General features: G+C 47.9%; 3 protein-coding genes across 3 annotated transcripts; 1 reads left to right on the top strand and 2 right to left on the bottom strand.

Annotated features, from left to right (window-relative positions):
- Positions 1-1,415: 1,415 nt before the first annotated feature.
- Positions 1,416-3,641, bottom strand: LOC131281735 (uncharacterized). The gene is made up of 3 exons (XM_058311082.1): positions 3,410-3,641; positions 2,290-2,386; positions 1,416-2,202 (listed from the first exon to the last, which is right to left on the bottom strand). The coding sequence occupies exons 1-3, from the start codon at positions 3,639-3,641 to the stop codon at positions 1,482-1,484; spliced, it is 1,050 nt and encodes a 349-aa protein (XP_058167065.1). The 3' UTR covers positions 1,416-1,481.
- Positions 3,642-7,159: 3,518 nt separating this feature from the next.
- On the top strand, positions 7,160-9,575 carry LOC131293090 (sodium-coupled monocarboxylate transporter 1-like). Its single transcript, XM_058321170.1, has 7 exons — positions 7,160-7,395; positions 7,466-7,743; positions 7,802-7,880; positions 8,167-8,310; positions 8,380-8,520; positions 8,586-9,212; positions 9,284-9,575. Exons 1-7 carry the CDS (start codon positions 7,160-7,162, stop codon positions 9,573-9,575), a joined length of 1,797 nt encoding a protein of 598 aa, XP_058177153.1.
- Positions 9,576-9,674: 99 nt separating this feature from the next.
- LOC131293089 (uncharacterized) lies at positions 9,675-11,038 on the bottom strand. The gene is made up of 2 exons (XM_058321169.1): positions 10,568-11,038; positions 9,675-10,481 (listed from the first exon to the last, which is right to left on the bottom strand). Exons 1-2 carry the CDS (start codon positions 11,036-11,038, stop codon positions 9,675-9,677), a joined length of 1,278 nt encoding a protein of 425 aa, XP_058177152.1.
- Positions 11,039-11,944: the final 906 nt, after the last annotated feature.

Here is an 11,944-nt window from a genome sequence, read left to right as displayed (position 1 = left end):
CTTTTAACATAGTTTAAGATATCGAAATGGCGAGGTCGAATTCATTACTTGGTCAACATCTTGTACTCCCGATACCCGATATCACATTCACTTCAGCTTTACAAACGATCGTAAAGAAATCAACTTAAGGAGCTCCCTTTGACACCTTCACGGTGGTGTCGAAGTTGAACCAAAAATGTGACACTATAACTCACCTTTAAAGACAGCTGAATGGCCGAACGCACCCGAATCTGGCCTTACATGACCTAATCTTCAAACAGAGAGAAAGGGAAAGAAGAAATGGGCTTCCAATGGGTTTCATAAAGTAACGTGGTTTATGTGGAACGATGCTGCGTGCGATCTTATCGTGTTCATACGAGTGTCAGCGGCATTAGATAGTGATGTTTATGGATTTCTTTTCTCTTTTCTTCCACCATTCCACTGGAATTATGGAGCGTGAGAGCTTCGTGTGGAAAATATTCGATATCGCATAGGGATCGTGCGCGGATTTCGATCATTTAGGGGTCAATTATATCACCATGAACATTGATACCGATCTGCTATACACCTCATCGATTTCGTAACAATTTCGTTTGGTATTGTTTCTGGTGTGAATAAAAACGTACAACATGCTCTAATGACACACGATAAGGTTCTATGTTTTATTTGAAATGTACTTAGCACTCTGAAATTTACACAAAACTATCCCGTTCCGAATCCGCCACCCTTTGCTTCCTTCCTCGAGTTACAATTCCTTTAAGTGGGTTGACAAAATTATAACACGATCAAACGGCCACTTTTTCGTTCGTTGAAATGTATCAGTTTCAGGTTTGTAATGTGTTTGTGTGTTTTTTTCTCGTGTTGTTTTATCATGTTTTGTGGCTTTTGCGTTAGCAAACAAGCGGTATTTTATCTCTTAGCTGCATTCTCTTTTAGTTCGCTATCTTTTCATTTCCAGTTTGGGACAGTTTTCCTCCAACTTTTGCTCTCTGCTGCGAGTTAGTGTACTGTTATTAGTTAGTTTAGATGCGTGGAGATACAGTTGCGTAAGTTTACCGTGTCGTTTGGGGAACCGGGGAATGCATTATGGAGACTGTTTTCCATCTACTGACATATTAACTAGTTTTGCAAGCGGTTTGTTATATTATGTGTGTATTACTCTGTCCTACCATCTGTCTTACGAGGAACATTCTGTCTCATTCAATCAATGTGATCGTGCGTTCGTGCGGTGCGCCTTTTATTTTCCTTTCACCGCACGGCAGCGTGTTGTAGAAAATAGTGCGGTAGCTGGCCAGCCAAAGCTGTCGACGTCCCACCAACCTGACCTGGTATAAATAGTTGTGTAATAAATATGATGCCATCCCTCCCCGTCGTCTCACTCCTGTTCGCCCATCGAACGATGGCTTTACGGAAGGATTCTTCGCTGGCTAGGAATTTGTTCGATCCACCTTCAGGACATCCCCCCTTTCTCACTCACTAGGTCCGGTCCCGCTTGCCCCGGTTCAGTTCTTGATGTCGCTGATGCGACGGGAAAGTGTTCCGGCACCGGTTGTGGACGATTTTCGGCCCATGGTCGAGGAGCCGAGCGTTCCGGTTTGACCGATGGCAATGCCGGTCGAGCTGCGATGCGACTGAACGGTCGGGTAGAGGTTCAACGGGGCCAGGTTGGGGTGTTCGATCGGGACCGGAGATGAGATGGTGGGGTTGGTGTGACGGTGAGTGGTCAGCCCGGGACGGCCGAGCGAACCGAGCACTTCCTGTGGCTCCTGGTAGCCCGAGTCCATGTCGTCGAAGTGGGCGTACGATTCCATCAGCGGGGTCGGATCTTCGTAGTCGTAGTCGACGAAGCCGGAGTTCTCGAACGAGTTCTTGCTCTTCACGATCGTACCGTGCGCGGACGGGATGTACTGCTCGTGCTTGCGCCCATAGTCGATCACCTCGTAGTGATCCTCCGGGTTGCCGCCGTACGATTCGGTGATGAAGTGTTGCGTTCCGTGCGGAGTCAGGGCGGCCCAGAGCGTCCGGTTGTCCGGTCCGTACACCGGCTGTCCGTGCTGCTGGTGCGGATGGGTGTGGTGGTGATGGTGCACGTGCCCCGTGGGGTAGAGAATCGTACCGCCCGGCATGAAGACGGCCGCCTTGGTGGCCACGACCGGCTCGCTGCCGAGGGCGTGCAGTGGCGGTTGCTTCAGGTTGCTATCGTGGTACGAGTAACCGAACGAGCTGCAACGGAAGCAGAAACGACTGAAACGATGGTGAGATAACGTGAGACTGGCTAGTAGAAAGGAATCCTTCCGGTTGAATACTTACTCGCGACATTTGATCAGGACCATCGCCAGCAGAGCGCCGAGTAGGAGTACTCCGACACAGGAAGATATCAACACCAGCACCCAGGTGTCGTCCATCCCTAAAAAATAGCAAAATAATTTTAGAAAATAAAAGGGAAAACGTATGCAAAGAAAGTGTTGAAATTTCTAACGTTGTTTAAAAGTAGGTCAATCCTAAGTGCATAAGATTAATGTGTTCCTCGATGGAATTTCTAAGGAATGAATGTGCTTATTAGACCTTTAAAAAACACACATTTTGAATTAAATTGCTTCATCTCACACATAATGCCTTTGCGGTATTTTTAGTATAAAGTTTACCATCAAACTATATAATTCCTCATTGATTCCCTTTCAAAGAACTTCAGCAGCAAGCTTATGTGACTTACTTCTTAAATGAGGATTATAACGTCCAAATATGAGCATTAAAATATGTTTTTGTTTTAAAGATAGTAATCCGTACTAATATTTCCAGCTGTTACCATCTTTGGTTGAGTAAAGTTTTTTGAAGATTTTATTCTTTTTGTTCGTATTTTGGATATTTCAAATTATCAATTTGACGTTAGTCCCTAATTTTCCAAAAACCGTTATTGAATTTCGTTTACGAAATTTGTAAAATTGGAAAAATGATATTTACCCAACTAAATGAAACCTGTTTATTTTTAAAGAGGATTTCTCAAATGAAAAATGGGTCTTCCAGCTTTAAGACAATCAAAAGTAGCTTGTAATTAGAGCGAAATAACTTATTTCAAAAACTCGCTGAAACAATAGTCGAGTAAGTATTATTTTGTCAGTTTTAGTTGAAAGTAGAGCGAAGAAAATAAAATTAAGTCAAGCCCGTAACGATTATTTCAAAGTAAGGATTTGGATGATAAAGATTGTAAAAATGGAGTCATACAAAAGAAAATTAAAAACTTTTCTATAAATGATTTCAATTTGTGTGTTTGAACCAAACATTACAGAGAACAAATGAGCAAATCAGACTCTGGAGTAATATAATCAAGCATAATTTGTTATCAAAGCCCTGAATTTGTTTGCGAAGCGAAAGGTTTGACCACTTTCAGCACACTTCTGGTACTCATCATAAACTTAGGCAACTTTCTTACCGTTTCCAGGCAACTCGATGAACTCCATCCCGGACTGCTCGATTGCCTTCAGCGATGGTTCGCAGATGAAGGCAGCGCTGCACAGCAGGCTGTGGTTGCTGTTTCCATTCGGCTTGCTGGCGGCCACCAGCGCATTCTTGGGCAGCAGGAACGACGACAGCGGAGGCGGCGGCATCGACAGGATCATGTCGGGCGGTGGCCCCAGTTCGAGGCAATCGCCAAAGCAACTCATGACGCTATCGTTTGGGTTTTCCACCGATGGCCGATGTTTTTTTTGTGAGCGTGTATTTTATTTTCGCCTTACTCTTCCACTGGCCCTCCCTCCTTCACAACGAACGAATTTCCTCCAACTCTAGAGAGAGATTTTTCATCACCCTGCAAACGAAGGGATGATTTCAGACGATTTCTTAGACACTTACTCGACACAAAAAACCTCACTGCGAGGCCATTTAACTTTATAATTGTGTTCACAAAGGAAGTGTTTCCAGTTTGCAACGATTTGGACAATGTTTGACTGCACTAGAATCGCTCGGGATAACTCACCTACGAAAAAACAAGCACTTGGCTCAAACCTGTGACCTGGCACCGTGGTTCGCACTACTGGAATTCCTGCTCGACGTAGTAGCAACCCATTGGCAACCGACCGGGAACCGAACGCACACTAACTCGAACCACAGCCAAAGCAAGCGTAAGGCGACGGTTCCTTTTCCGCTGGAAGGACGAAAGAGGGCGCGTATGCCGCTGTGTATGTGAGCCCGAAGTCCGCGCAGACGCGATGGCGGAAGTGGCCGAAGTGGCTGCTGGAAGGCGTTGTTGTGTCGGGCCCGTTTTCCCCGCGTCGGTGTATGTTTTTATTGATTTCTCACTAATGTGGGACGTTGGTTGCCGTCACAGGAAGGGCCAACGTTGGAACGGGGGAGGGGTGACAAACGGCGGTTTATGCACCCTCGGTCTCTCCGGAGGGGTTGGCGCCTGGAACCGAATGCGGCACGGAAGCGATGAGTCAAAATAAACAGTTCCGTGGAAAGCGGATGTCGTGCATCGATGAGCATTTTCCTTGCACGCGCACCAACCTGACCTGATGCTGGCAATACAAAAAACACCAATATAAACACGCCAAACCTTGGTGGAAAAAAATGTGGGAAAATCACTGGCTAGTATCCGGTCCGGATGGTCCCTTTTTACCCTTCCGGAATGCGGGAAAAAAAGAACAAAAAAATCTACTCAACCATGGTCAATTGATTGACGGTAGATTGGCTGCATAGGCCCACATAAAACCCACAAGGTATAATACGTGCCCGGTTGCTTCGATTAGTCGAACCGTCGATGCTCACCTTGCGGCGGGGCGCCCGGTATTTAATAACCTTAGATAAAAGGGGACCAAATGAGCCCATTTGTTGTATAGTAAGGGGAAAAACGGAAAGAGAAAATCCAGAACTTCATACGCTATGGAAAGCACGCAACAAAGGCTCAGTTTCCACCTGCGCACGATGGTGCAGGTCGTTTGTGGTTCGAATGGGAAGGGAAAATCATCATCGGCATTGAGGGACGATGAAAAGCGCAACATGCAAAGGCATGGTTACGGTCTGGTGAAACAACGATGATGGGATTGGTATGTTTCCCTTGAGTTCCAATTTGGAAATCTCAGGATGATTTATACAGTTAGCCACAGTATAAGGCATATACTAAATAACTTTTTCCAAATTTTGAAGAAATTACCAAAATCAAAAACCATAAATTTGATGGACTTTTAAATTTTACGTTCATGTTCGCATTTAATATCTGAAAATTGAGTTGGTCATTGGAACCGGATTTACGATGGCAGTTGCTTCATCATGTTATCGTTTAAATAATAATGGTTTCTTTGTAGGATTTCGACTATGCAGATTGTTCCTGTGAGTATCCTCACTTTTCGTAGTGTAAGACTTGACCTTTTGAAGCCTGGTCTTTTTTCGCGTACTGACTTTTCGAGGCAACACGTATTAATAAGCTGAGTTCAGAAAGCAATAGCCATTTCCTTCCTGTTGGATGCCAGTTTTGGCCAAATCTATTCAAAAGACTGAATTAAATGTTCTGATCAGAATACTGATATAAATTGTTAGACATGTATACAATTTCCTAAAATCAATCCTTTATGTGTACGCTTAATTTTGCGGTCAACTGTGCACAACCAAAAGAGATCCCTTCCTGGTTTCATACCAGAGGAATTTAGATTAAAAATACCTCTTTTATAGGATCTAACCGGTATAATAGATATTTCCAATCTTAAAACATTTTGCTTCTGTTTGCTAAATCGTACTTGTTCTACAATTTTTAGGTCAGTTGTTTAAGGAGCATTATTTCTTAAGCCTAAAATCAAGCGAGGTTGACAACAGTCGCCTACCCGGACCTACCAGTTCATTGTACTCCCGAAAATATCTCCACTCCGGAGTAGAGGACGCTCTTCGCGCAAACATTGATAACACGTCAGCAATGCTCGAGGTAAGATAATCTTGCGAAAGGGGCATTAACGCAAGCATTTATCTTTCCTCCAAATAGCTCAATTGGCGCTTTTTTACTTCACATCTTTGTTGGTGCGTCGTTACGGCTTTAAGTAGGTCCCGGTGGAGGTTTCTTTTTATACGGGGAGTTTCCTACCAATTGGATCTCCTCTCGTTTGCTCGGTGCCCTTTGGAGCGTCGTTATCGTACCGGTAGCTAAGCAACCCCAAGGTAGACCTAGACCTAGAGCTACCTGACAGATGGGATGATGGTGTGCCTTGTTCATCCTAGTAGACGTGGCAGGTTTCGCGTCGTCGCGGAAGACGCGATCGGTCCGCAGCAAAACACCGATCAGCTGGGAGACTTAGCGAAAGCCCAAGCCCCCGTCAAATGCAGGTGCAAACACACTCGTACAGCGCTAAAGAAAGCCGGATCGACTGCTCAAACAGTCCACGGTCGACAAACCCTTTGTCTGTGGGACTATCAGCGTTGACAGGTGCGCATCACTCGCGGCCAAGCACGCGCGTCTGCGGCGGTTGGGATTAGGCAAGTGGGATGCCACACGGCACTGTGACATCGCGATAAAAGTCCAGAAGTAGGATGCTTATCTTGAACCAACCCAGCCCACTGCTAGCTGGTGTTGTCCCGGTCCGGTTGAATGGAGGGACCCCAACCAGATCCCGTAGATGTACACGATGCTAATCCCACGTACCATACCAGTGGCGGGAAGAGCTCCAACGCCCATCAGCACACAAACCCCTCGCTTTTGGGCACATGAGCTTGGAAGATGCACTTGCTCGCCGCCCTCCACTCCCGATACCTCATACGTTCTTACACTCTACGAAAATCCACTTGTCCCCGACGACTGGCGGCGCCATATCTTGAGATCTTTTAAAATAGCTCATCCACTCGCGACACCGCGCCAGTCTACGCTCGGTAGTTCCGCGGGAAGGTGATCGTCGGCCGCAAGTAGTCGTCGCAGTCGTCACGCGGGCTGCTTTCTCCTCAGTGATCCTCCGGATAAAGTTGGCGGTGGTGGTGTTACCAGCCGGCGTGACGCTAAAAATATCTAATCGAGTGTAATTGAAGTACCGGTCATTTCCGTGTTTGCCATCTCGCTTCGCTCCGCGGCAAAGATTGTGCTCGGTGTCGGAATCGGTGTGAATCCCTGATGGTAACTGGACCATTCTGATTGTGCTGAACTTGAAGCTGGCGTGCTAATTCGGACAGTAAACCCTATCAGACTTAGAGATCCGAGTTCAGCGAGCAAATGGGTGCACAAGTGCCAATCGCGGAAGATGGAACGTCACCGGTGGAGCAGCAGCAACAGCAGCTACTCTTCTCCGTGGTCGATTATGTCATCTTTTTCTCAATGCTGGGCCTTTCCGCCCTGATCGGCGTGTACTATGGGTTCTTCGCCAAGCAGAAGCAAAACAATACCGCCGAGTATCTGCTCGGTAGCAAGCAGATGAAGGTGTTTCCGGTGGCGATGTCGATGACGGCAACGTAAGAACCTTTCGGACTTTCGGCCGGAAGAGGTGCAATGCAATGTTACCGCTCTCTCGCAACATTTCAGACACATTTCGGCCATCACAATGCTCGGCGTGCCGGCTGAGATGTACAAGTATGGAATCCAGTACTGGGCTTGCTCGATCTCGGGCCTGATCGTCACCATCTTTATGGTGTACGTCTTCTTGCCGGTCTTTCACGAGCTGCAGACGCTGTCCTGCTATGGCTACATCGAGCAGCGTTTCGACAAGCGCACTCGCGGGTTGGCAAGTGGCTTGTTCCTGTTCTACTGCCTTCTAAACACACCAGTGATCATTTACGCACCCGCCATTGCCTTCAGTCAAGGTAGGGTAGCCTTTCTTCTTTCTTCACACATGAGTACTAATGCGTCTTCTCCGCACAGTTACCGGTATCAATGTCCACATCATTACACCGATGATTTGCTGTATCTGCATATTCTACACCACCTTCGGGGGCATACGGTAAGTAAAGCGATGAGTCACGGGGATTCTCCGATCGTAGGGAAAGATGCCAAACAAACGCAGTAGGGTGGTGCTGGTTAAACACGATAAGAAGCTTGTAGTAGCCTATGAGTCAAACTTGAACAAGCTGCTTTGATCGTGGTATACTTTTACGACTACTTCTTCGTCTGATTTGGTGATTAATGGATCTAAATGTCTAAGTCATTCAACTAAAAATCTATTTTTAATAATGCTTATCATCTTTTATTTTATTTTATTAAATTACTTCTCTAATCCTCATGCCTAGCGCCGTAATCTGGACCGATACGTTACAATTCGGCGCCATGATTTGCGCACTGTGCGTCGTCATGACCCTCGGCACACTGCAACTGGGTGGAGTCGTGAACGTGTTCGAACTGGCCGAAGCTGGCGGTCGTCTGATTTGGTTTAAGTGAGTTAAATTCTTCTTCAGGGTCATAATTCGCACGAACTTTCATTCAATTAAAACATACTACTACAGCATGAACCCGGACCCGTACCTACGATCCTCGTTCTGGCTGGTGTCGGTGGGACTCACTTCCATGTGGATCTCGAACATCGGTGTGACGCCGGAGTGTGTGCAGCGCTTTTTGACCATTCCGGATATTTCCAGTGCCAAAAAGTAAGTACCAGTGTTTGTAAGGTTGTTGCGCCAATTATTGACCCTCGCTTAATTCTCTACCTTAGAGCTGTCTGGATCTTTGGCGTGGGCCATATAGTGGTGAAACTGTGCTCCGTCTACAACGGGCTGCTAATATTCGGCAAGTACCACGACTGCGATCCCATCCACGATGGTACGGTGCAGAAGTACGATCAGATCTTCGCCTTCTACGTCCTTGATGTGGCACGCAAGATCCCGGGCCTGCCAGGACTGTTCGTGGTGGGCATCTTCTCAGCCGCCCTGTCGTCGCTATCCACCAGCATGAACACACTTTCCGGCACGCTGTTCGAAGACTTTGTGCAGCCGAGGTTCTCGTTCAAGGACGAAACGGCAAGCACGATCGTGAAGTGCATGGTCGTGACGATCGGCGTGATCTGTCTGCTGCTGGTGTTCGTCGTCGAGCAGCTGGGCAGCATCTTTAGTCTTGCGATCTCGGTGTCCGGTGTCACCTCGGGTACGATGCTGGGCATCTTCTTTCTCGGCATGTTCTCACCGCACGTCAACGGACGTGGAGCGTTCTGGGGAGCGATCGCGTCGCTCGTTTCGCTTAGTGCGATAGCCGTCGGCGCACAGCTTGAGATTCTCGGCGGACACCTGAAGTACGAAAGCTTACCGTTCCGCTACGATGGCTGCGAAGGGTTTAATGCGACGGGGTAAGCATCGAAAACACGCTCTTGTATGTCCACCTTAACCAACTTCAACTGGGTTTCAATCAATTTTCCAGTACGGAAACGAGAACGTTCTATCGGGACGCCGAAAACCACGACAACTCCGAGGTGCCGTGGGTGTTCCGCCTCGGATTCATGTACTACTCGCTGCTGGGCACAATCATCGTCGTTGTCGTAGGCATTGCAGTTAGCATGGCCACCGGTGGCCAGAAGGAGCGCGTTCCCATGAACCTCCTGACACCGTGGGTTCGACCACTGTACCAGACGTTGGACCACACGCCGGAGAAGGGCGAGTACAAGCTCACGCGAAGCTACGAAATGACCGAAATAGAGAAAATTCCTAAATGATTCCACCATCCACTAGGGGGGGGAGGGTGCTGGCACCCGATCCACCTATTTCCTTAGCTCGCTTGTTGCAATCCTTCCCGTGTAAACTAAGCCTATATATCACTTCCCGATTGCCGGTTTGACGTAGATTTTGTTCGGCACTTTGCTCCCGATGTACCGGAGTCTTTCTTCGCGCAGCGTTTTTGCCAGCAACGTTGCACTCTGGTCGGCCGTGTTGTAATCCTGCCGCAACGTTTCGTCGTAGCATTCGTGCAGCCAGTGCACCGCCTTGGACACATTCGCACCGAACACACCGAACACATCGCGCGTATGTTGATACCGTGCCGGATTAACCATGTCGGTGAGGAGGTAGATAAGTGCGTGCCGAACGGCCGACTGCTGCCGGATGGTAATGTACGGAATTTCGACGTGTGGAAGTGCTGTCTGCGCCGCTTCCAGTGCGACCAGTGCCCCGTGGCAGCTCGTACGCGCATCCAAGGCAAGCCGGACCGTTTCATCTGCATCTTTTGAAGGCCGCAGCAACTCCCAGTAGTCTACGGTTTGATGAAGTCCTTTGGCGGCCGCCCGGAGGAGCCCTCCGGCAATGCGCCACTGCTCCACGGCACCCCCTAGCCGATCCCGAACGTCACGGGCCGCGTCGAGTTCACCGTCGAGCCGTTGTTCCGCTGGCGATCCGTACCTTCCGTTGTAAACCATCGCTAGCGCGTAGTCCTGTTCGAGATATAGGCGTTTCAAACGTTCGAAAGAGGCCTGAAGGGCGAGGACTCGCTGGCGCGCGTGGTCTACCATTTCCTCCCGGAACTGTTCCGCCTCTTGGTCCATGGCGGCCCGAGAGAGCCTTGCGACGAACTCTTCCTGTTGAGCCGCCTTAAGCTGATTGAACACGATATCCAAACGGAGGACAACCTGGAAAGATGAGAAACAAGGAGGGAAAAGTGATCGCACAAATCAAAAGCGGGGGGTCCATGAAGAACACCGACTTGCAAACGTACTTCACGAACCTTGACCATCTCCTTCCGGCTGCCATCGATTAAACTATCCCGATCGGTTGTCGCTGGTTGATCGATAAAGTTCGCCGTGACTCCATTCGGAACGTTCCCATTGGCCAAACGTCCCGCAACTCGTTGCTGATCATCGGTGAATGATTTCCCATCCCGCGCTTTCGCATTGTCCAGCAGATCTACCCAAGCCTCGGCCGTGGCCAACCTCGGACCCGGTGTGGTACTTTCCAGTGCACAAATCTCTTCATCCATCCTCCGGTACGCATCCAGCACCGTTTCCGGATTGTTGCTTTGCGGTCCAACAAACGTTTGAGGTCCTCGGGTCACCGGGGTCGTAGTGTGTGGTATCTCCTCCTCCAGCACGACGGACGATGAGCATCCCATGGCGGTGATCATTACTACGCGCAAAGCCGTGGTACTGCCGGGCCGCCACCGATGACTGTACGCTCGGAGTAGGACCATCGGCGACCCCGTGGTGATCCGCTTCGCTAACGGGTCACAACTGAGCGAGTCAGTGCGGCGTTTGCTTAACCTTGCTCACTTTTCGCGCCCTTCGAACGTCATCGCACGATCCAGTCCGTTAGTCACGAGCACGAGCGACAGCGTTATCTGCCACGGGTCATCGCAACGACACAATCGATGTATTAACAATAACGTTATCCTGACATGACATCGCGGCAACGGCACAATGAAAGGGTTTTTTTATATCCTCTCCGACGGTAGTACAGGTGCCAGGATGATTAATTTTGGCGCTTCGTTAACGAACGGGTGAACACGAACCGACTCGCGCAGTGTATGTGTGTGAAAGGGAAATTTTTGACCATTCACACATGTCGATAACAGGCTGTTGAAAGCGCTGTCTTTGAGGTTTGTTACTCGCGCTAACATTTTTTACTTTCTTCTCACCGTCGCGACTCGATGTTTCTACGATAAATCGTTTTGTTGGCCATTGAATTATATTGTGTTTGCGCTGTGTCCTTAACACTGGAGTACATTACTTTGGATTCTGTCCCGAATGTTTTCTGGCGGTCTTTTTGACCGCTCTTTTACAAATACTATAACTTAGTTATTTTTGAAGATTTTTGGAAAGAAAACCATATATTTAAAAAAATAGTTTCATATTATAACAATGAAACAGGACGCTATAAATTGAAATAAACGTCAATTTCCATAGTAATAAAATAATTAAGCAAAGCATAGAATGGAAACAAACTATGATAAATTAAAAAATCCACGTTTTTTTCACCTACACCAGTTTCAGCTGTCTTCGAGATACTCAAAACGAAAATTGGGAAGCGTTCAAAATAACCGCAATTTGGAATCTAGTGTTAAAGGTCACGCTCAACATTTTGCGACTGAATTTCTTAA

Source organism: Anopheles ziemanni, chromosome 2 (genome assembly GCF_943734765.1).
Source record: "Anopheles ziemanni chromosome 2, idAnoZiCoDA_A2_x.2, whole genome shotgun sequence".
Classification (NCBI taxonomy): Eukaryota; Metazoa; Arthropoda; class Insecta; order Diptera; family Culicidae; genus Anopheles; species Anopheles ziemanni.
This window is presented reverse-complemented; position numbering and strand designations above follow the sequence as displayed.